Source organism: Mesoplodon mirus, assembly GCF_964341445.2.
Source record: "Mesoplodon mirus genome assembly, chromosome: 12".
Classification (NCBI taxonomy): Eukaryota; Metazoa; Chordata; class Mammalia; order Artiodactyla; family Ziphiidae; genus Mesoplodon; species Mesoplodon mirus.
In genome coordinates, this window is record NC_138988.1 from 32,541,610 (window position 1) to 32,567,266 (window position 25,657).

General features: G+C 42.1%; 1 protein-coding gene across 4 annotated transcripts in view; it reads left to right on the forward strand.

Moving 5' to 3' along the window:
* The window catches only part of ARHGEF3 (Rho guanine nucleotide exchange factor 3), a 322,788-nt gene that overhangs the window by 289,448 nt on the left and 7,683 nt on the right, over positions 1-25,657 (forward strand). For all 4 annotated transcript variants that reach the window (XM_082639210.1, XM_082639212.1, XM_082639209.1 and 1 more), the window contains 6 exons: positions 7,310-7,480; positions 9,885-9,947; positions 12,058-12,154; positions 12,316-12,392; positions 16,950-17,207; positions 23,911-24,081. In XM_082639210.1, the coding sequence (XP_082495336.1) occupies positions 7,310-7,480; positions 9,885-9,947; positions 12,058-12,154; positions 12,316-12,392; positions 16,950-17,207; positions 23,911-24,081 (837 nt within the window). The remainder of the gene's footprint in view (positions 1-7,309; positions 7,481-9,884; positions 9,948-12,057; positions 12,155-12,315; positions 12,393-16,949; positions 17,208-23,910; positions 24,082-25,657) is intronic.

Consider the following 25,657-nt stretch of genomic DNA (forward strand, 5'->3'; position numbering starts at 1 on the left):
AAAGACTGATGCCATCTAGATCTGAGAAGTAAGTAGGAAGAGTACCAGCATATGTGCTTAATCTCCATGGACTGGCAACCATGATTTTCTTCTCCAAGGACCTCAAATATCACCCCGTGGTCCACGGTCATATACTTTCTATAGCTGATAAAATCTTTGGTCCTAAGTTATTTGGCAGATGTGTAGAATGAGCTCAACGGGTAGAGGGTGTGTGTGTGTGTGTGTGTGTGTGTGTGTGTGTGTGTGTGTGTGTGTGTGTGTGTGTGTGTGTGTGTGTGTGTGTGTGTGTGTGTGTGTGTGTGTGTGTGTGTGTGTGTGTGTGTGTGTGTGTGTGTGTGTGTGTGTGTTGGGGGAAGCAACCAGAAACCGTACTTATTGCCTGTCTGGAAGGTAAGGATGTAGTTGAGGAGTAACCTGTATTCCGTGTCAAAAGGAACTCCTGATTTTCTGCTGTTCTTTACTATTCCTGCAATAATTAGACTGTTGTCATAGTTCACTATTGCAATTTAAAGCTTGTCATTTTAAATTTAGTACTAACATCTTCCATTACTTCAGTATTTACAGCAAGCCAAGCTCTGTGCAAGGTCCTTTATGTTCATGGCCTCATTCACAACTCTGCAGGGTAGAATTCATCACCACTTTATAGGGAAAAAACCTATTGTGTGCTTTGCTGCACAACAGCCAGGACATGGAAGCAACCTAAATGTCCATCAACAGATGAATGGATAAAGAAGATGTGGCACATATATACAATGGATTATTACTCAGCCATAAAAAGAAACAAAATTGAGTTACTTGTAGTGAGGTGGATGGACCTAGAGTCTGTCATACAGAGTGAAGTAAGTCAATCCATTTAATAGTAAGCTATCTGCTACAAAATAGCAATGGTAAATGTAGAGAATTTCCCTGGCTTGAACTCTTTATTGGAGCATGTTATCTTTGGCCATGGAGACCTTCTGTTTTGGGAAAAGGACAAGGGAGTACCCCACGGAACAGGCAGCATTAACAAACCAAATCTTCCATCATGCCTAACGTGCTGGGTTTACATTTCCTCTGACACGTGTAAAGGGGCCCCCTTTTCCCACCTACAGCATCTTTTCCATATATCCAGTTCAGGCATAAACATGAGCACCCATTTCCTAAATCTGCAGTATCTGTGCCTGCTATGGCCATTGTTATTTTAGCTACCAGTAATTATGAGCTTTGGGCTTTTGACTCATTTTCTGGGCCAGATTCCCTCATGGAAACTCTTGCTTGTCCTGGAACATTTTTCAGTCCGGCCCAGAATCCCCAAACTAGGGGGACCTATGTACATGATTCTGTTTTGAATCCAGTCCCTTCCAAGCTGGGTCCCTTACTTTGAAGTGAGCCTCCCCTGGTCACCGTGGACCAGTGTTTCTCACCCCAAGGGACATTCAGCAGCATCTGCAGATGTGTTGGTTGTCACAGCTTGGGGTGGGGGGGCACTACTGTCATCTAGTGGTTAGAGGTGAGGATAATATTAAACATCCTGCAATGCACAGGACAACCCTTCACAACAAAGAATATTCTGGTCCAAAACGTTATTGGTGGCAAGGCTGAGATTCCCTATCACAGACTGAGAAGTAGCCTGAGACTCATCTATTTGGGCACATGCATTCCAACACACTTTAAATTTTACCCTAGAGGAAGCAGGGTAGGATATTGGTTAAAAATTACAAGGTGGGGCTTCCCTGGTGGCATAGTGGTTAAGAATCCACCTGCCAATGCAGGGGACATGGGTTCGAGCCCTGGTCCGGGAAGATCCCACGTGCCGCAGAGCAACTAAGCCCGTACGCCACAACTACTGAGCCTGCGCTCTAGAGCCCACGAGCCACAACTACTGAGCCCTTGTGCCACAACTACTGAAGCCCGTGTGCCTAGAGCCCGTGCTCAGCAACAAGAGAAGCCACCACAATGAGAAGCCCATGCACCGCAATGAAGAGTAGCCCCCACTCGCTGCAACTAGAGAAAGCCCGCACGCAGCAATGAAGACCCAGCGCAGCCAAAAATAAAATTAATTAATTAAAAAAAAAAAGCATATAAAAAAAATTGCAAGGGGTGGGGGAGAGTTGGACTCAAATAGACCAGACGTGGATTGTCATCCTGAGTTCACCATTGACCTGGGTTTAAATTCTGGAGCACCATTCATTAGCTGCATGACCTTCAGCAAAGAATCACCCTCTCTGAGGCTCAAGTTTCCTCATCTATAAAAAAAGGGTAGGAATCCTCACCTCTTGGGCATAGCAGGGCTCTAAAGCCCCACTCACAGAGCCCAGCACATACAAGCAACGACGTTCATTCATTAAGCAAAATTGTTGAGGTCCTACCATGTGCCACTGTTGGTGAATCCATCAGTGAATAGAACAAATAGATATCCTTGTCTTCAAGGAGCTTACCTTCTATTGGGAGGAAACAGACATGTCAGAAACAAACCGGTAAATGATATCACACAGCACATGGTGAAAGAGAGCCACAGGGGGATGGGCAGTGGCAGGGGCACTGGAAGGGATGTGGCTGTTCTCCTCTCTCTCAAGGCATTCCTCTTCTTTGGGTTTTTCCTCCTAGCAGTAGTCACTTTTTCTCCACCAGCTCCAATCCTCTCATCTAATTGTGACCAGCTGTACTGATGACTGGTAGGGGTACAGGTATGGTGTGTGGTCAGCACTATCGTGAACACCCCCCCATGGCTTGGGCCTGGTTGGCTGTGAGCTGTCTCCAGGGCCAGCCAGCTGCTAACTACACCTCTGTCCAGCATTCTTTATTTCTTTGGGATTCTTCTTTTCAGCATCCTTCCCCTTTCTAAGTGGAGTTTTAAAAAGACAAAATGTTTCTTTTAATCCATCCAAATTAAAGGTGTAAATCTGAAGTTTGATTGGTCAAAGAGCCACTCAGTCATTATTCCTAAAACTGAGCAAATGCATTCCCTCTTCTTAACTAGACTTAAACTCCAAGAAGGCTGAGTCCCATCTGACTGAAACCTCCCTGCGATGCATGATTTGCATGTAAACAGCAGGTACAGTCCCCATAGTAGAAAGAGCTCAGGTTTTGGAGTCAAACAGATCTCGTTTTAAATCCTAGCTGGGGAGATACCTTAGCCTCCCTAGCCTCAGTTTAATCATCAGCCAGATGGGAATAAACTCTCACCTTTCAGGGTGGTTGTGAGGATCGGAAAGAACTCATCGGAAGTACTAAGCATGAGCAAGTATGTACGGCCCCTCTGTGATATACGTGGTGAACTTCATCCCTGTCCCTTCCCCCTAGTACCCAAGCCCAGCAATCACTAAGGAAAGACAAAACCAGGAATTCTTAGAGATGGAGCTCCCCTAGTATAGCTCACCTCTCTCTTTTTTTCCCCCAAACTGCAACAGAAAAGAAGTCTCCAACTCTGGGAAATTTTTCAATAAAAACATAAAAATATGTTCAATCTTATGTTCGAAACATGAAACTGAAATTAAGATGTATTTGTTCTTCCTATCAGATTGATAATAATATCCTATTGATGAGTGTGTAGAGAAAGGTACTATCATATACCTTTCTGGAGACTATGAAGTTGAACAGACTATTTGAAGGTCAATTTGCCAGTATTTATCAAACGTTGAGAACTTGATACTTCTTAGACCAAGGAATTCTACTTAAGGAATCTGCCTTACAGAAATACCAGCATAAATACATAAAGGATGTTCACTAAGGCACTTTTTATAATAGCCAGACACTGGAGATGATTTTAATGTCCATCAGTTGGAGGTTGATTAAATCCATGTGGTCCATCCAGACTATGGGACACTAACTCTGTAGCCATTAAAAAGAATGGGTGGAGGCTCAAGAGAGAGGGGATATGGGGATATACATATACATATGGCTGATTCACTTTGTTGTACAGTAGAAACTGTAAATTGTAAAGCAATTATCCTCCAATAAAGATATAAAAAAAAGAATGAGTGATTTAAGAGGTATAAACTACTATATATAAAATAAATAAGCTACAAGGATATACTGTATAGCACAGGGATTATAACCAATATTTTATAATAACTATAAATGGAGTATAACCTGTGAAATGTTTGAATCACTATGTTGTACACCTGAAACTAATATAATGTCGTAAACCAACTGTACCTCAGTTAAAAAAAAAAAAGAATGAGTGACTTTGGACAATGGAAATGTTTTCAAGCTAGAGGTAGTGGTTGCACAACACAGTGAATGTACTAAAGGTGGCTGAATTGTTCACTTTCAAAGTGGTTAATTTCATGTTGTGTGAATTTCACCTCCATAAATTATTATTTTTTTTAAGAGTGGGTCTTATATTCTAACATGGAGAGACATGTTGTTGAGTGAAAAGAGAAGACATTCTGTTTTCTGTGAATGTTAGCAAATGCATAGAAAAGGTGTGGAAAGACCTCGAACAAACTTATAGCAGTTACTTCTAGGAATTGCACTTGGGAAAATGAGGGGATTTGTACTTAATTTTATATATTTTTGTATGAAAATTTAAAGTTAGCCTAAATTACTTTCAAACTGGTGGTGGAGAGGGGGGAAACTTGAAGTTGGTCAGGGGCTGACACTGGAACAAAGAAGGCAGTTGATTCTCTCAAGTGAAAGTGGAAAATGTCTTTGATTTTGAATCTTCTTTTTTGTGTTTTCCTCTCTTTCTGCTCTTTAATTCCTGCCCCAGCTGGCATCAGAACCGCAAACTGAGATGAGTGAGTTACTTGGTGACTCACTTTGCTTGTTTTGACCTTTCCGTGCCTGTGGCTAATTGATTTTGAGTGCCGGGTGGGGGGGATCTGCAAGCATTAGTCTGGTCACTGTTTATAAAGGCCTGTTTTCAAGAGATCACAGGGATTTGTGAGATACCATTAGTAAACTGCATTTGGAGCAAGTACTTTCTTGACCCTCACAGGGCTGGTCCAGCGATCATGAGCTCATTAACGAGCCCAGGAGCTCACAGGTGCCTAGGCCAGCCTGAGGAGCTGTTACTGCTTGCAAACAGAGCTCGCTTCCTGCTTCCAGAAGGTTGTGGTGATACCCTGAAGCCCCTTGGCAGTTTCTTTTTACGTTTTTCGTTTATTCATTTTTCTTGAATTATACAAATTTGTAAACTAGGGTGAAAATAACCTATAATGTCATCAGGCAAAAACAATAGATTTTGTGGCATTCCCTTTGTATCTTTGCTCATGTGCATTTTTTCATAATTATAAAGTGTTCATATACAGATTTTCATCCTAATTTTATTTTAACTTACAAAGAAGGGATTTTTAGCTGTTAAAAGTATCTCAGGGGGCCTCCCTGGTGGCGCAGTGGTTGAGAGTCCGCCTGCCGATGCAGGGGATACGGGTTCGTGCCCCGGTCTGGGAGGATCCCATATGCCGCGGAGCGGCTGGGCCCGTGAGCCATGGCCGCTGGGCCTGCGCATCCGGAGCCTGTGCTCCGCAACGGGAGAGGCCACAACAGTGAGAGGCCCGCATACCGCAAAAAGAAAAAAAAAAAAAAAAAAAAAAAGTATCTCAGAATTGTCTTAATGGCTAGATAACATTCTATCAAGCAGATGAATTATAACTTGTTTAACAACGCCCTTATGTTGAATAGTTCTTTTAAATTTTTCTTTACTTTCTTAAATTTTATGGTTGAATCTCAAAATATTTGGAAGCTACCTTATAATGTCTCAGAGATGACAGCTCATATGTCACATGCAAAGTCATTTCCTGCCCTCAGGAAGTTTATAATTCAGAGCAGGTGACCAGTAAGTATAATAAAATCTGATCATCATTATATCAGAGAGATGTCCAAATTGTTCTGGGAAAGGATGGGAGAACACTGGTAAAGGCTTCCTAGAGGAGGTATTTGAGTTATATCCCAAGGGCAGTTAGGAGTTAGCCAGCAAGGCAACGAAAGAAAAGCATTCCAGGAAAAGAAGACTGCTTGAAGGAAGCAATGGCAAAGCATGGTACATTTAGGGAATGGCAGATAGCCTAGTAGGGCTGGAGAATAGGGGGCTCATGGGTGAGTGGCAGGAGATGATTCTAGATAGACAGACTGTGGTCAGATTACAAGAGGACTTCTGTGCCAAAATAAGGAGTTGGAACTTCACATTGAAGGCCATAGACATGTGGCCACAGCCATGACAGGGAACACTTGCTAAATAAGAATGTGGCTTTTCAGCACAGCAACACCTCATTGCTTTGGCAAAGTTTCCAGTAAGTGTGTTGAAATCATCTAGGGTGAAGGCTGAAGATGATGCATTCAGCTTTCTTCTTGATCATTTGTATTTGTCAAGAGAAAGCACTGTGGTAGCATGTTTCAGCCACAGGGGAGGACTTCGGATGATTAGACCACCCCAAAGTCTACCAGGACCTCTTTGTAAAATAAGAACATAACTTGGAACAGGCATCATTTGCTGCCAAGATGGTAACTGAGAGAGAGAACCACAAATGAGGCGAATGTAAACAGAAAGAGGAATGTATCAATATTAGCCCTTAGTCTTAGTGGCTCTTCCTGGCTTCAAGCACACTGAGGTCCAGGGGCTGAGTGTGGGTAGAGCTTGCTGCTTCCCTCCCTCGGACTCTCTCTCCATCCCTTATTCTGTGTGTCCCTCTATTCTCTCCTATAGCAGACACACTCTTCTGTGTGAACAAAGAGAGTTGCTTCAAGAAACTCCTGCTTATGTTATTTCGTGAGCTTACAGTCCCAAAGGAAAAATCTTCTGCTCTTTCTCCCATGAAGCACACAGCAAACTTCAGGGAATCGCATGTCCCTCTCTGAACCAGGGTGGTGGAGTACTCTGATTGGTCAGGTCTGGGGGAGCCCGCCCAAACTATGTGAGAGGGGATACCCAAGGAGAGTGGGCAGTGTTCCCACAAGGGGGAGGAGAGTAGGAGTACTGGCCAGATGTTCTTTTTGCCTTTTTTTTTTTTAAAGGACATCCACTACTGTTAACCTTTGTTGTTCTCAAGAGCGGGGGTGTCCACGGGGAAAAAAGTAGAGCTCATCACTTGTCTGAGAGCCGCCTTTGCGCATGCATTTGACCTGAAATGTTCTTGTGCTGTGGTACACTTGGTTATCCCGGTCTCGCAGAACGGATACTCCCTTCAGTCTCTGAAAGCGGCCCCTTGCCCGATTTTCCTTAGCACGTAGGCGCAAGACAATGCCCTACTTCCCACAGGCCTTGTGGCATTGTCCTCTCTTTCTTGCAAATGTCTGATTTATGCTCTGTCAGTAACAGGAAGCCACTCAAACGATCCACCCAGTCCTGCTGCTGCCCCCGTGACAGTTTGTTTTTCTCATTGTTTAGCGCTCCATCAGCTTCCGCAGCGAAAGCCGCCCTGACCTCCTCGCCCCCAGACCCTGGTCCAGAAATGCCGCCCCCTCGAGCACGAAGCGGAGAGACAGCAAGCTGTGGAGTGAGACCTTCGACGTGTGTGTCAATCAGATGCTCACGTCCAAGGAAATCAAACGTCAGGAGGTAGGCTGGGACCCCTGGAGTTGCCCGTGTGTCTAGAACAAGGCACACTGCAGGCGAGAGCCAAGCTGGGGTCTACACCGCGATCTCCAAGTCAGTTCTTCACTGCATTGATAGAAAGACGACAGATGGGGATGTCACACCTTGTAAGGAGCTGAGAAACCAGAATCCAGCTGGGTGGGTGTGGCCCTGACTTTTAAAAGAAACTGATGTGGGGGAAAAAAAAAAAGACACTGCTGTGAAAATCTGAATTTACAAAGAAGATGTACCAGGTCCTGGTTCCATAGTGAATGTGCATACATTCTGTAACTAAAGAAACACGAGAAGTGATGATATGTATGTATGGCTAGGTGAATAAAGCAAGGCACAAAATAGGGTGGTATAGTATGCTACCATTTATGTAAAAAAAGTAAAAATGAGTGTGTGTGTGTGTGCGCTCTCGCATATTTGCTTATAGACACATAAAATATTTCTGAAAAGACATGTAAGGGACTGGTAACATTGTTGCTTCCTGAGAGGGGAACTGGGTGGTGAGAAGGAGGAGGTGAGAGGGAAGTTTTCACCATGGGCCCATTCCTACACTATAAATTTTGAACCATGTCAATGTTAGTCTATTAAAAAATGAATAAATAATTTAAAAGTAATATGTACACTGAAAAAATCATTTGCAGAAATATGGCAAAATCTTAACAGTGGTTAACAAATGGTATTGTGGATAATTTAAAATTTTCCTCTTTATACTTTTCTGTGTAATAGTGTGCATATATAACTTGTACAGTGGGAAGGAAGGAAGGAGGGGAGGATTGATTCTGCAGATGAAGAGATTACTAAGGTACAGTGAACACAAGGTCACCCACCTAGAAAGTTACAGAGCTGGAGCCGTGAACCAAATCCCATGGTCTTCACAGTGACACAGTGCTGCCCACCCCCCTCCCCAGACACCTGACTGTGGTGTATCCCAGTATGGGGTTCTGTGGTTTTCCTCTCTTGGGGGCCACATTGAGCTCTGGTGAAACAAACATACAGGGAAATCTGAGGAAGGTCCAAGTAAAAATATTTAATTGTATTGCAACCACCCATGTCCTGGTTTTGATAATGCTCAGTAGTTATGTAAGAAGCCACCATTGGAGGAAGCTGAGTAATGGCTATACAGGACCTCTCTGTATTATTTTTGTAACTTCTCATGTGAGTCTAATTATTTCAAAATAAAAGGTTAAACAAAGTAGAGTACCAGGAGGGCATGACATGGAAGCTTTACTGGGGGCCTTGAGAGGGGTCACCATGCACTGGCCTCCAGCGCAGCGTTCTGCCTCTGCCCGTTGGGCCAGGGAGCACATTCATTGTCCTGCTCTCCACCAACCCCAGGGATGGAGGTGTTCTCCAAGCCTGCTCACCTCTTCCCTCTGGTCTGAAAGAAACATAGGAGTCACCAGAGGCATGTAGTTCTTTAATAATGTAAAGTTTGCCAACAGTTGAGACTGTCAGATGACAGAGAAAGACTGTTCTGCACATCATCGCTCTTAAATTATGATGGCTTAATAGAAGCAAATCATTGCGTCCATTTACACACTCTTGCACACAGCCAGCTCCTGTAACTTTATTTATTGTGCAGTGCAGGGCCAAGAAGTAAGTTAGAATGAATTAACTTCACCAGACATCTAGAGTGATAAAATATCGGATTCTTCCTGCAATGCAGCCTTAAGACAAGTGGCTGATGAGAATAAAGCTTTCTGTTGAGATTTACCTTCTGTTGAATAGAAGGAAAGAAATTGTGATGGCCCAATTAATAATAATTCCATGTCCATCACTGAGAACAGACCCCGAATCATTTATTATGATTGCCACTCACAAAAGAGACATGGAATCCATGGCTCAGACTCTAATTATTTTACCTAAAATAGTTCCGTCTTGTTCAGCTGCATCACAGTTCTGTAAATGAATTATGACTTGTTGGATTAGAAACATATGTGAAAACTCTTTCTGCCACAAACAAATAGGCACATTACACAGAAGTTTTGCAAAATCTTTTCTTTGTAGGTTTTAGCCACTAGATGCAATTGCTTCGGGTCAATTTAACTTTTTAAGAATCCTTTAAAAATCCTTAAGAAATAAGTAGATTTGGGGCTTTGAGCATCAGTTGAATTTGGTCTCAAAAATGAAAGGAGGGGCTTCCCTGGTGGCGCAGTGGTTGAGAGTCCGCCTGCCGATGCAGGGGACATGGGTTCATGCCCCGGTCCGGGAAGATCACACATGCCGCAGAGCGGCTGGGCCCGTGAGCTATGGCCGCAGAGCCTGCGCGTCCGGAGCCTGTGCTCCGCAACGGGAGAGGCCACAACGGGGAGAGGCCCGCGTACCGCAAAAAAAAAAAAAAGAAAGTTCAGTAAATGTGTTTTACCTTTCCTTGCAGGCCATCTTTGAGCTTTCTCAAGGAGAAGAAGATTTAATAGAGGACTTGAAATTGGCAAAAAAGGTACATTCGAATCCAGTGGTCCTTTGAGTCACCTCCTGCTTTTTTCCTCTGAGTAATTTCACAGTTCTAAGATTGTGTTTTATTAGACTCATTCTATGACTAGGACAGGTCATCAAAAATCGAGAAGAATCTACAAACCACGTAGTGGGGAAAATGTCTCAGAACAGGAAGGCTCTAGACCTGGCACCATTAGGGGTTCTCCTCTGCATGTCTCTAATGCACCTCAAAGAATACTTCAGTTTAATCAGAAAGTGTTCATCGGGCCTGGCTTCACATGAATTTCATTGTCCTAGAAGTCTCACATGCAGGTCCCCTTCATCCCTGGGAGAGAGTGTGTAGACATCTGAAACTGGAACCATGTCTTAGAAAGTCATTTGAATCCCATAAGTGGGTAAAGTGGTTTGTTGAGGCAACTGCACACTATCATGTAAGTTAGAGTCTTTTATATGGAAACTTGTTTTTAATCACTTTGTGTGTGAGAAGGGAGAGGAGATTCATGCCTTGTAGTCTGTATAGTCTTGACAACAGCCTTCCTCGAAAACCTTTCCATTCCACTGACCCCCATGGAGGCTGAAATCCAGAATCCTTCATCCGATACAGCCTCCTTGAAAAATCAGAGGGTTGGAAAGATACTTCCCTTCTTTTACGTGTCCTTAGTCCAACTTTATTCCATTTGTAGCATTCCTGAGAAATGGCTATCCAAGCTTTTCTTGGAATCAGCCAAGAAACTGAGTTTTGGGCAGGGCTGAGGAGGAGGAAGGTGGGGAGGACAAAGAAGGCATTTAGGAACTTCCCTGGTGGCACAGTGGTTAAGAATCCGCCTGTCAATGCAGGGGACATGGGTTCGAGCCCTGGTCGGGGAAGATCCCACGTGCTGCGGAGCAACTAAGCCCGTGCACCCCAACTACTGAGCCTGTGCTCCTAGAGCACGTGCTCTGCAACAAGAGAAGCCACCGCGATGAGAAGCCAGTGCACCTCAACGAAGAATAGGCTCTGCTCGCCGCAACTAAAGAAAGCCCATGCGCAGCAATGAAGACCCAACGAAGCCAAAAATAAATAAATAAAATTAATTAAAAAAAAAAAAAAGAAAGCATTTAACTCTGGGAGACATCTTGCTGGCCATAAGTCCAACTCCTCCTTCCTGCATCAAGATTTCCCTTTTTCACTTCTATCCTTTGCTTTGCTGGTCCTACCTTCCTGGAAACCCTTCCCTTTCCTTTCAACCATCCATATCCACCTATCCTCCAGAAGCAAACTCAAGTCTCAGTTCATTCTTCAACAGTATTTACCACCTCCTTCTCTATGCCAAGCAGCTCATCTTTAAATTCTTCCTTAGCCATTCTACCTCTAATTCTCTGATCCTCTAGAGCAGTTATGATTTGATGAATTTTTGCTGCAGTGTGATAACTGTCCTATTTTTAATCTTGAACTATTTTTTAAACATATTTAATTTTCCATGCCTTTTTTTTTGTTTTAATCTTCCCAATTAGCTTTATAAAACTCCTTCAAGGCAGGGATTGTGCGGTCTGAGTGTTTGTATTCTATTGCAGTGCCCTGGGTATATTTATGTGTTCATGTGGTTTAATTGTCATTAATAAGAGGTAATAAGATTGGCAGAGATTTTGCCCTCTTTACTTCAAATCCATAGTAAAGGATACCAAGCACCTTTTTTTTTCCTTCCTTTACTTAGTTTAAATATGGACTAATTGAAAAATAACCTGCTAGTAACTAATTTTGTATAAAGTGGAGTTTTTCAAGCTGCTAGACCTTCAATAAAGTTAATTTTTTAAACATTATACAAATCAAATCTGCGCTATACTTAGGATTTGTGCCCTTTCCGAGATGTAAGATATACTAGAATTTAAAAAAAAAAAGAAGGTTTAAAAAAATCTGCTTTGGTTTATCAACAACCACAAAAGTCTCAAGGCAATGCTGGATTCTCATCTGCTCCAGCCACACCCATCTGCTGTTTGTGCAGTACTATGGGAGAAGTCGTGGGGAGAGCCAAATATTTTGTTATTGTGTAGGGCCTCTCAGAAGGCATTTACATTAACAACTTACTTCCTCTGATTTTAAATGTTTGCCTCCATCTCTTGCCCTTCTTGTGCAGGCCTATCATGACCCCATGCTGAAACTCTCCATAATGACAGAACAGGAGTTGAATCAAATTTTTGGAACACTGGACTCCCTGATTCCTCTACACGAAGGTATAATTTTGTTCCCAGAATGAGTCTTGACTTGTAGCCTTAATAGAGTTGTCTTATAACAAGTCATGGTTATGTAATAATGTGAGTAACCCAAAATCTCCCAGCCCTGTTCATATTTGAATGCCTAATAAAATAAGCATTCTGTTTGTTTTTTTTACCAGACCTCCTTAGTCAGCTTCGAGATGTACGGAAGCCCGATGGCTCAACTGAGCACGTCGGCCCCATCCTCGTGGGCTGGGTAAGAAAAGTTCTCTGGTCTTGACTGAAGATAAATTTCAATAATGTAGATGGAGTTTCATTTTAGTGAGAATTGTTTTATTGGCAAACACTGGTTTCACATCAGAAAAAATTAAAATAGCAGATTTCTAGTAAAATTTATCATTACATTTAGCCTTTATCTCCTCAAAGCATGGAAACTTTTTTTTATTATTATAAATGTACTGCATTTAAAGATAACATGGCCTTTGTACAATAAAAGGCACACGTGAAATTGTTACTAGTTTCACATTAAAGAAAGTAAGACTAGTTAATATTCACATCAGGCCAATTACGAATATAATTATTACATTTTTTATTCTAGTAAAAATTTATCTACAGCTTCCTGTCCATCACTAAGAAAGCTTTTATTCATGCTACAAAAAAAAACTTTTATGGTCAAATGTCATTTCATAAATGTTGTTAGTGTTTAGCATATATCTGATCCTAAGTAACTTCTTAGGAAAGCTGGTTATTATGCTGATCTTTATCCCAGTATAACCCATACCCTTTCCTAATTGAAGAAATCACCTGTGACTTTAGGTTACGGGTTCTAATTTATGGTTCTGGGGCTGAACTGGTGTTATATTGAGTGCCTAACATGGTTGTTCAGTTGTAATTTATTTTAGACAAGGCATGCACTCTCTATTTTGCCACAGTCCCCACCACTCCCTATTAAGCATTTCTGTTTCCTTCTGTGAGTCCTCGAGTGTTCCACCCCTGCTCCAGGTTAGTTCAGGAGTCAATTTTAGCACTGAGGCTGAAATATCCCAAGGGTATCTGAAAGGCAAGTAATGTTCTAAGATGAATAATTTAGAAAATGTGCCTTAATATTTCAGGAGAGATCATTCATCTTACATTTTTGACTTTGATTTTATTATGAGCCATGTTAGATGTCTTAACTTCATTAGCCCACAGAGAAATTTCTCTAAAGAGAGTTAGCCAGCTGGAGACAGAGGAGGTGTAATGAGAAGAGAGAGTCTGCCTCAATCTTTCTTAAACTTGCTCAGTCTGTGGATTGCTTTGGTGGGAGTGAGGGCACAACTCCAGAATAGCATGATGACCCCTCTGTTTTTGACAAGATGGCAGTGTAGAACTACAAGGTTTCCTCAGACGTCATATACAAATTGTCAGTTCATGCCAGAAGCAAAAATGAATGCATTTGCCTTGTTACTAATTTTTTTTCTGAAATAAATGCATTTCATTAGGAAATTAGTTTTATATGGGGGTAGATTTTGCAGTCATTTTCTGTACATACCCCAAAGAAGTTTGACCATGCTGGTCCATTGCTATCTGGACACTTCCCACATCAAATGGGAACTTGCAGCTTAAAGCCTAGCCTAAAATTAAACAACTGGCCCACTGTTACCAGACCTCATCAGAAACGGTCCTTATTCATCAGGACCGATGAGCAGTTAAATGTTTTCCCTCTTTTAACTGCAGATGTGTCCCTGTGAGTGGGAATTGTAAACCAAGGGGTACATCTGTTTGAGTTCTGGTCTTTTTAACAGAACAAAATAAACATCTTAGTGGACTTTGAATGAGAAAAGTCAGAGCCCATTCAACCCATGAAAAATTGATTTTCCCCCCCCAAAGGAAAAAAGTGAAGGAAAAAAAAAAAAACCTTTAAACAAGTGAGTTTCCCAAGCGAGATAGCCCTGGCCAGTCCTTTTGACCTTAGAATGAATCAATTACTTTGAAGACCTTAACAGAGTGGTAGGTTTTTTTCAGGGAACCACCCTCGTTACTGAGGATCAGTAACCATACGTTGGCCTGTTCTCATAAGCCTCCCCTTCTCATAAAGAAACAACTTACCAAGTTGTTTCTTCATGCTAAGGTTTTTTCAGTAATGAAGTAATTTATCAAGTCTCCAAGGCAGCAGGTTCTCATGTTAATTTGGCTTCTCAATAAATTTTCATTCCAAAGAGAGAGGCAGGGTACACAGAAGCAAAAAAATACATTTGCTCTATCACTTTTCATGTTAGGAAGATAGAAAGAATTTCTTAAAAAAAAAAAAAGGCTGAGTTTCCCTTAGAAATTCTTGATAGTCTACTTAAAGAGATGGTGAATAGTTCAGAGCCTTCGCGGGTGGTGGGGAGGCCAAACACGTTTCAGACTGGTTTTGTCTCCAGCAGAGCAAGTAGTTTTGTTTCTCTCAACCACAGTTTCTTCAATGAAAATATTCTAGGGTTAAATAATAATAATATTAATAATAGCTATTACTTACCAATTCTTAACCAGGAGCCAAGCTCTTGTTACACTTTCTATCTGCCATATCTCAGTATCTCACTAAAAGAGGACATTAGTATGTGCATTTTGTAAGTGGGGAAACTGAGGCCTCTGAAGGGTCACCTGACTATTAACTGTCTGAGTTAGGCTTTGAACATGATACTCCCTGGTTCCAGAGTCTGTCCTCTTAACTACTGAGTTATCACAGTGTATTTTGGAACCAAGATGTGTATATTCTTCATTCCCTATCTAGTTAAATGTCACCTGTGGCTTTTTCTAGTCAGTGGGCTAAACCAGATAGCTTTTCAGGTTATGCTCAGGAAATGAGCACCCTGTGAGTTGTGAACACAGGAACAGAGCCAGATTTGGTTGCCATGGCAGCAGAGGCGGCAGGATCAGAGAAGGTAACGGCCCATTGGACAGCAAGCAGCCGTGTGGTTGGGGTTCCTTGCTAGTTTACATCTGATGGTTACTACTGATTTGTTTCTCCATAATGAAAACATTGGGCATTTCCAGGTCTTTTTAAAAAGCCAGGAAGTGGAAATGAAAATAAGAGGGCCTGAGTCTCTTTTTAATTAATTCTGAAGATCTAAATTATAAGCCACAGTGCCACATCTGGAGTGTGTGTGTGTGTGTGTGTAAGTACCAGTCATCATTACTTTCAAATACAACATTGAGGAAAGAATTTCTGTAGCTCTTTTTAACACAAATAGAGGGTTTTTTTTAAATAACATGTAAGGAATGTAGACATTTCCAAGGAGTGTTAAATTCGACAGTGAACTTTTAAACATTACACATCCAGGGTGTTTGTGTGTGTGTGTGTCTGTGTGTGTGTAAGCACCAATTATCATTACTTTCAAATATAACGTTGAGAAAAGAATTTCTGTAATTCTTTTTAACACAAATAGAGGTTTTTAATAACATGTAAAGAAGGTAGGCATTTCCAAGGAATGTTAAACTCAACAGTGAACTTTTTAAACATTACTTTCATGGTATCTTGTTTGGTTTCAGTCACTGAGAAAATAATTTCAAAAAAAGGTATAAAAGAAGTAGCAGAATAGTTAAACTTTGACCCTTTGTTCAGATGCTGCCACAACTTACTTTTAAGCTGTGTTCACAAACCATCAAATATTACCTAATCTGGTAATCCATTAAACATTCATTCATTTGTTCATTCAGAATACGTACAGACTTTGAATGTTTATTGTACAGTAGGCCCACTGCACGGTACTAAGGATGCAGAAATGAAAGATCCTCTTGCCACTGTCTTGCAACGAATCCCTCCACAGATCAAGTGTTATGGTAAAAGCAGCTTCCTAGTCCAGGGAGAGAAGCAAACACAGCAAGGCCATTGGCTGCATTTTATTGCCTCCAGTGACTTTCTGGAAGCTGACAGCCCGTGCATTAGGATGCTGTCATAGGGAGGAGTGGAAAAGGGAGATGAGCAGTGCTTTCACTGAGTCTCTGACTCCTTGTTTGCACCATGTGACTGATGGGACATATCAGGGAAATTAGTATTTCACTGGAAGGAAAATAGTGGACTTGAAGTATTCCAAAGTCTTTAAAGCTTAAATTGTTCTTTGCATGGAATTGTGATGTTAACCATTAGGTATAGCCAAGAATCATTCTGGCCTGTCAGAACTAATTTAAAAGATGTTTCTAAATGCTTTCTGCATCTAATTTTTTAGTGATTATACTTTTGCTTTAACTTCTTGGAGTTCTTTATATTTGGTCCGCCTTGGAATCAGGTACCTAAAACTAATGTAGAGGTGCTTGCACTGGGCCATGCAAAGGGCTGGGCTGTGGAGTCTGACTCCTTTCTTTTTGAGCCACTAAGTCTTCTAGATTAGTTTCTCATTAATAATTCTAAAAGAACACGTATTTTAAAAAATATAGGAGACTTTCCTCTCACCAGATACTTTTGAAAGTTTAGGCCAATTCTGTATGCATATGCAATAATTCCAGTTTAGGAAAATTCTGAATTGTGTGCATATACAGTAATTCCAGTTCTTTTGTGTCTAGCTTAGATTGGCAGAAATGCAAACAAATTATTGAGGTCTTAACAATCAAGAAAGTAAACATGCCACTAAGAAAATAACTTTGTGCAAGCAAGCAGGAGCTTAAAGAACTATCCATTGCCTGCCATATTGAAGATTCCTTTTCTGTCTCCTCCAGCCATCTAGATAAAGGAATGTTGGCCAGGCCTGGAGACCAGTTAGGTTTTGTTCAGTCCCAATGAGTGACGTTAGCATGTAGCTTCAGAGCACAATTATTTTAATGCTCCAACCCTCTTTTAATGTTCCTTTCTTAGCTGCCTTGTCTCAGCTCCTACGACAGCTACTGCAGCAATCAAGTAGCTGCCAAAGCTCTGCTGGACCACAAAAAACAAGATCACCGAGTGCAAGATTTCCTACAGCGATGTTTAGAATCCCCCTTTAGCCGCAAACTAGATCTCTGGAATTTCCTTGATATTCCAAGGAGCCGTCTGGTGAAATACCCTCTGCTTCTTCGAGAAATCTTGAGGCACACACCAAATGATAATCCAGATCAGCAGCACCTGGAAGAAGCTGTAAGTTTGTTTCTTTCTGTCTTCCCTTGTTGTTTTCCCCAATGGCTAGAAGATGAAGGGTCCCTGGGTACCAGGACTCAGGAATCTTGGGTTCCAGCCTTGGCTCTGACATTTAACCATGTTTTGATTTTGCAAATCAGCACTATTCATAATCTATAAAATGCAGTATTTACATGAAATGCACTCTAAAGTCCCTTTAATTCTAAAATTTCTTGATTCTATATAGGTGACTCTATAATCTGTTTGTTACAGTTGCTGACTGTGACGGTTAAGATCTCTGTGGAGATTTTAAATTGAATAGCTTTGTTTAGTTAGCAAATGAGAGTTGCCTTTTACCTTTTACCAAAGCCCATTTGTGAAGTCAACACCCATCTAAAGACCCAGCTCTCCTTGGCCCCAGATCCAAACATGCAGACTAGTCAAACCTACTCCCCAGCAACTGTACTGAGTATGCAGCTGGGTGGTTTGGGAAATACGGATTCTTCCATAGCAGCAATAGAAGACCAGGAAAAATGGGGTCCATATTGTGAGACCGTGGTGAACTGTGAGCATTCTGCCCAGAGAGCTCGGTTCTGATTGTGGTGCTCTGCGGGGCAGGGCAGAGGAGATGACAGGCCCAAGGAGCAAATGGCCTGGGCAAAGGTGTGAAGAAAGGACAGGTCATGCCAGGGAATGCCATGGGTCAGTCTGCCTGGGGTTGACGATACTCAGGAAGCAGCAGGAGAAGGGGCAGAGGTTGGTGGTTCACATTGGTTACAGGGAGCTTTAAATATCAATTTGAGACATTTTTCCTTTGTTGTGCTTTTTCTTTTCTTTTTTTTTTTTTTTTTTTTTTGCGTGCGGTACATGGGCCTCTCACTGTTGTGGCCTCTCCCGTTGCGGAGCACAGGCTCCGGACGCGCAGGCTCAGTGGCCATGGCTCACGGGCCTAGCTGCTCCGCGGCATGTGGGACCTTCCCAGACCAGGGCACGAACCCGTGTCCCCTGCATCGGCAGGCGGACTCTCAATCACTGCGCCACCAGGGAAGCCCTGCTTTTGTTTTTTAAGTAGCTTAGATTCAACGTTCAAATCCCAGCTCCATCACTGACCAGCTGTGTAATCTTGGACATGTTACTCTTCATCTGTAGGACAGGGGACAGAGGAGACTAGGGACAGGGAAGCAAGCTGGGAGGATGCTGCGGTGGTCCAGATGTGCAGTCTTGTAAACCTGCTTAGGGAGTCAGCAGTGGGTATGGAGGCTAAGAGACCAGTTCAAAGAGCTTATTCCCTGCCTGGATCTGGGACAACAGAAGGTGATATGCAAAGGTGATTAGAAAATCAGAAGCCTTGAGCCTGTGGAGCAAACTGCCTATCTCTTCCCAGAGAAAGACTTAACTTACTTAATAGTAAGTAGTAACAACAACAGCAATAATAATAGTAACACCTGCTGACATGTAGTGAACATCTAGTAAATCAACTTTATGTAATTGCCTTATGGGTTATGTATCTCATTTAATCCTCATAATAACCTGTGAGGTACCTGTTCATGTTAGGGCCATTTTCCTTTTCCAGATCAGGCTTGGGGGCGTTAAATAACTCACCCAAGTCCAGGGCCAGCAAGTAATGGAGTTGATATCTGAACCTTTTCAGTGTAGACTGCAAATCTTATGACTTTTCCACTTCTTTATGATCCTATGGAGCTGAAAGCCTGGCTACTTCTTTAAGCCCCTGTTGCCTTTGGAATTGCAGAGAGCTCTCTGGCCACCAGGCTTTGTGGAGGGGCCTCACTGGTACAGAGCTGGGCCATTTGTCCATGTGGGGATAGAGAAGAACAAGGAAAGACTCTCTCCTGATTCAAGAGGTGTTTGATGTGTCTGGCAGGCCCAACATACAGACTAGCCTACCAATCCAGCATGATGGGGGATGCAGACACCAGGGATGAAGCCCATCTCACTTCATCGTGTCTGTTTTCGTTACTGGGAAGAGCAACAGCGTTGCCTCCTCTCCATATTTCATCCCAGCAAGTGTGTGGTCTGTAGGAATGAGAACAACAGGGAGCTCAAACTAGTCTAAATAATTACTTTTTTGAAGCAAACAAGCTTGCTCTGAATTTTATGGTAAAGATTTCTTCTTTTTAATATGCAGCATGAAAGAATAATGCTTTGTTTTAAAAAAAAAAACACCCAGTGAGCTAAAGTTTGAATTTAAAAACAGATAAGAATATGATTGTTTGCAATATGAAAGGATGCACCAGTTTCCCTCGTGCATAAAATGTGATGCCGTTTTAGAAAGTTGAATCTGCACCTAGTTATTCAGGCAGATTTATGTGTGAAGCATGGTATACCTGCATTTGAAAATGTCTGCAAAGCAAGTCTTCTAAATGCCCATTTACACTATAGAGGCACAGCAGTTTCCCCCCCTTCTTTTCAAAATCCCTGTGGCATTACCCTAGATGAACAGAAATATTTAGCCCTGTACTCCTGAGTGCATTGTGGATGTTTGATAACCATAAAATCCACAGTACTGGGCTTCCCTGGTGGTGCAGTGGTTGAGAGTCTGCCTGCCGATGCAGGGGACACAGGTTCGTGCCCTGGTCCGGGAAGATCCCACATGCCGCAGAGCAGCTCGGCCCGTGAGCCATGGCCGCTGAGCCTGTGCGTCTGGAGCCTGTGCTCCGCAACAGGAGAGGCCACAACAGTGAGAGGCCTGCGTACCGCAAAAAAAAAAAAAAAAAAAAAAAAATCCACAGTACCAATGTAACTTGACTTATATGTGCCCTGAATAAATTTTCCACCTATGAAAAGGGAAAAATCAGGGAACTCTTAAGTAAATTGCTTCTACACCAAGCATTCAGTCTTATGATTAGATCTAAAGAATGGTCTTGCTTCTAATGCAGTGGGTAAACTACCACATCTGTATTAGAATTTCTTAATAGTATTTTGGAGGGTTGATAGAAATTTCCCCCCAAAGAGAACATCTTAAAATAGAACTTTGGATATTCATATATTCCAGATCTGGTTGTTTAATGTTTTAAATTCTAAGGATTCTTTCAGCCAGAAAATGATCCTGCAGACCATCTCTTCCCTCTGCCTGCCACTGTTCCAATTCCTTAAACAAATATCACTGGAATCAATGGGAAGAACAGTCCTGCTTTTGATGCAACAGCAGTGAAAGCTGCTATTCTTGGTCCATGTCGGGAGCCGACAAGTAGATGATATTACTGCACAAGGGACTAGACAGAGAGGACCTTCAGATTCTACTTTGAGGATGACGATTCCAGCATGTGTGGGTTTAATCCCTGTTCTGTTATGGGTATCTTTTATCATCTTCCTTTACCAGCCCCTGCCCTTCAGTTTGAACCCAAATGAGAGATGCAGCAATAAATTTAATTTAAATGCACAACTAGCATGACTGTTTGCTGTTGCCAGTCTGCTATATGTAACTTTATTCCTCTCTGCAATTCTGCAAAATAAATTCCTCTCAAGAACCAGTGCAGAGAGATTAGACATGGTATGCAGGTGGATTAGTTCATGGTATACAGGTCAGTATAAATACAAAAAATATTTTCAATAAGTGAAAGCAAACCCAGAGTTACTATGATAAATATAGACATAGAATATGGAATAACACCAATTGTTCCCATTCTTTTGTCTCTTTTTATTTTTTCAAACACCTGAGAGAAAAGCAGCATTTGAGAGTAGTCATAGCTGCCTAAGGAACCACTGTGGCTTTTGAGTTTATTAATCTTCACGTGAAATGCCTGCTGTTCAGTTCCTGAGTTAAATTAGGAAATGAACATATCTTTATGCCTATAGTACATCTTCCTTCTGGTTTCCTGGATACTTGCAGGAAATTCAGAAAATTGACTCAAGTACTGATTAATTCCAGCTGCCCAGGCACACCTAGTAATAGCAGATAAGATGAACCACAGCAATGAATGCAAAGGTGTTTTTGTTTGTTTGTTTGTTTGTTTTGGCTGCATTGGGTCTTCGTTGCTATACGTGTGCTTTCTCTAGTTGCGGCGAGCAGGGGCTACTGTTCATTGTGGTGTGCGGGCTTCTCGTGGTGGCTTGTCTTGTTGCGGAGCATGGGCTCTAGGTACATGGGAAGCCCCACAAAGGTCTTTAAAAGCAAGGAGAGACTTCCCTGGTGGCTCAGTGGTTAACAGTCTACCTGCCAATGCAGGGCACACGCATTTGATCCCTGGTCCAGGAAGATCCCACATGCCTTGGAGCAACTAAGCCCGTTTACCACAACTACTGAGCCTGCGCTCTAGAGCCTGTGTGCCACAACAAGAGAAGCCACCGCAATGAGAAGCCCACGCACCGCAGCAAAGAGTAGCCCCTGCTCGCAACAACTAGAGAAAGTCCACACGCAGCAACGAAACCCAACGCAGCCAAAAAATAAATGAAAAAAAATTTTTAATTATTAAAAACAAGGAAAAAGTATGGATTTCACTACATATTAAAAATGTAATAAAGTAGAAAGATAAGGCAGACATAAAACAATTGCTCAGATACCTCCCATATATTTTAAGCTTCTTGAGGGCAGTGACCCTGTCTCATTTCTTTGAATGACACCACCTAGTCTGACACTGAAAGTTGCTCAACAAGCATTAATTGAATTAATTTGAAGGATGAGTCATAGCTTTAGAATATTTTGTGAAATTTCTTGTTTGTTTGTTTGTTTTTGTTTTCTTTTTTTTTTTTTTTTTTTTGCGGTACGCGGGCCTCTCACTGCTGCGGCCTCTCCCGTCATGGAGCACAGACTCCGGGCACGCAGCCTCAGCGGCCATGGCCCACGGGCCCAGCCGCTCCGCGGCATGTGGGATCTTCCCGGACCGGGGCACGAACCCATGTCCCCTGCATCGGCAGGCGGACTCTCAACCACTGCACCACCAGGGAAGCCCCAAGAGCCTGTATTTTTTAAAATAATGTTTTTTTTAAATTATCAAAGTAGTGCTACCATCCAAATTCAGGAAATAGAGAAAAGAGTAAATAAATGATCTTTGAAACTCTTAGTAGCTACAAAGGTGTAGAGATTATGCCTCTGTCCATAGGATGCAGTCACCAGACTTCAACTCCAAGCTGTAAGGTCTTCTATCAAACTTTCATGGAGGGCTTCCCTGGTGGCGCAGTGGTTGAGAGTCCGCCTGCCGATGCAAGGGACACGGGTTCGTGCCCCAGCCTGGGAAGATCCCACATGCTGCAGAGCAGCTAGGCCCGTGAGCCATGGCCACTGAGCCTGCACGTCCGGAGCCTGTGCTCTGCAACGGGAGAGGCCACAGCAGTGAGAGGCCCGCGTACCGCAAAAAAAAAAAAAAAATACTTACATGGAAATACCAAGTTTATAACTGGGTAGAAGTTTTTATCCAGTTGCTTTGGGCAGAAGGCAAGTGAAAAATGATCATTTAACAATCTTAGTATTCACTACCACTTGAACACAAGGTCTGGTAGCTTTTCACTGAGTAAAAACCTCTTTTAAAACCTTGCTTTTCAGAGACTGGTTTGTTTTTCCGTTAAGTAAATGTGACCAAGAAGAGGCTTACTGACATTTCTCATCTGTTACGTTCTTTTCCGTTAATACCAGCACAAGAAAGATGGGACTGTTGGTCTTTTCACTATTAGGGGACAGAGGACTCTGGTGAAGAAGTCATTACTTTGCCTTGGGTTGGTGTCACTGAGTTTTTACTCAACTGATTTCTTGCTCCTTTGTTTTCTAGAATTTTCTAACTTTTAGATGTATTGTTCATGTTATAGAACAACACTACATTGGAATAAATGCTTACTGAACATGTCTCAGTGTTGTACTCTTGTTGTTGTGTTTTGCTTCATTTTGAATTTAACAATAATGCAGGGAATTCCCTGGTGGTCCAGTGGATAGGACGCCTCACTTTCAGAGGACCTGGTTTCAGTCCTTCAGGGAACTAAGATCCCACTAGCCGAGCAGCCTGGCCAAAAGAAGCAAAAAAACAAAAACAATAATGCATCCACCATTGCTTTGAAATTCCTCTACCCCTAATTTACTCACGTGTGCTGTAGGTATGGGCTTGAGTGTATATAGGAAAATTGTCCCCATTCTTACTCCTAGTGTCCTTTGTTTCCATTCCTAGTTCTGTGTCTTTCACAAATCATTTATGTTTTGTCACTAAAAAGATATCCAAACCATTTATTCACACCCAATTTGCAAATATTGTTTGTAGGTTAGATTAAGTGCATGTAGAGAGACCTTGAAACTGGGTTTCAAATCCCCAAGGACAACCCAATCCCTTTTCTAGACTATTACATTCTACTTTTCCTCTCCTTGGCCACATTTTTTGAATGCCTACATTTTCAACATTGTGAGCATGTTTTAAGAAATGTGCGATACAGAGCTTAGTGATTATAAGTCCTGCACATTAAAATCGATACCTCATATCTCTTTCACTCATATAAAATTATGCATCAACATTAGTTTTATATATAATACAAATATGTGTGTGTGTACAAATGAATATGTTATATGTATTTATATGTGTACATGTATAGATGGTGTATGGATGGATAGATACAGTATATTAAAAGCATTTATTTATTTTTCCCTTTTCCCAAAGCAGCAACTTAGATAAAATGATCTCAGAATTAGATCCAAGTGTATCTTAGTGACTTTCTAGGCTGAGTACCTGGGCCTTGTTGATGTGAATGGTTTGCTGACTTTCCCCATACTTTCTTTTTGTTTTCACAGATAAACATCATTCAGGGAATCGTGGCAGAAATCAACACCAAGACTGGAGAATCTGAATGCCGTTATTATAAAGAGCGACTTCTTTACTTGGAGGAAGGCCAGAAAGACTCCCTGATTGACAGCTCAAGGGTGCTGTGTTGTCATGGCGAACTGAAGAACAACCGGGGCGTGGTGAGTAGTTACTCTGCTTCAGTCATCTCATCCTGGGCCTCCCCAAATGCTTAATCCACTTGATACTGAGCCTCCTGTTACTATGCCCTCCCTAACCAGGGTCACATTGTTTAGACAAAAGTTGCTTTCCCAGTGTCTTTTATATCATAGGATCATATAGTTTTTAAATATATTTTTATATTTTATTTATTTATATATATATATCTTAACTTTCATGACCAGTACATATTCAGAAAAATTTTGGAAACCAACATAGAGTTGCCAGCTTTTTCTTTTGTTTGGTCATGACCTTTGAAAACAAATACACGGCTTCCCTGGTGGTGCAGTGGTTAAGAATCCACCTGCCAATGCAGGGGGACACAGGATCGAGCCCTGGTCCAGGAAGATCCCACATGCCGTGGAGCAACTAAGCCCGTGCGCCACAACTACTGAGCCTGTGCTCTAGAGGCCGCGTACCACAACTACTGAAGCCCGCGTCCCTGGAGCCCGTGCTCCACAAGAGAAGCCACCGCAATGAGAAGCCTGCGCACCACAACAAAGAGCAGCCCCTACTCACCGCAACTAGAGAAAAGCCTGCGCGCAGCGACAAAGACCCAACACAGCCAAAAATAAATAAATTTAATAAATAAATTTTAAAAATACAAAACAGTTACCATCTCCTCCCACTTTGATATCAGAAAGTAATGGGTGATTTTAACAGGATGTTAAAAATATATGATCTCAGAAAAACAGCTCTTTAATTGAATTCATTTAGCTTTATGAGAAATCATTCTTTCTCATGAATTTGTACCTATCCACAGACTGACATTTTGAGACCAGTTTTTTGGGTTTTTTAATAATAATCTACCCTCCCATCAGCTGTACATCTAGCCCTGACCTGTAGATATTCCGTTTCCTGGCTTTTATTCCTCAGCAGGTATTGAAATTGTTTCTCTTCTCCTATCATAGCAACTTGTACAAATCTCCCCTGGAGGGCTTACTACAGTAGATTGTAATTCTCCATCTATCTGTCAATATCTTCCATTTTACCATGCTCTTTTAGGGTGAAGACTGTGCCTTGTCAATCCCTAGCGCCTATCTTGGGACCTGGCACATACTAAGGCACTCAATAATGTTAGGTGAATGCGTGAGTGAATGAGTGAGTGAATAAATGCTTACATGAAGGAAAAATGGATTTGAATTACATGAGAGTTCAAAATTCATTCAACTCAGGGACTTCCCTGGTGGCACAGTGGTTAAGAATCCACCTGCCAATGCAGGGGACACGGGTTGGTGCCCTGGTCTGGGAAGATCCCACATGCCGTGGAGCAACTAAGCCCATGCACCACAACTACTGAGCCTGTGCTCTGGAGCCCGCGAACCACAACTACTGAGCCTACGTGCCACAACTACTAAAGCCCATGTGCCTAGAGCCCGTGCTCTGCAATAAGAGAAGCCACCGCAATGAGAAGCCTGCGCACCGCAACGAAGAGTAGCCCCTGCTCCCCGTAGCTAGAGAAAGCCCGCACACAGCTACGAAGACCAAATGCACCCTAAAATAAAAAATAATAAATAAATTTATTTTTAAAAAAATTCA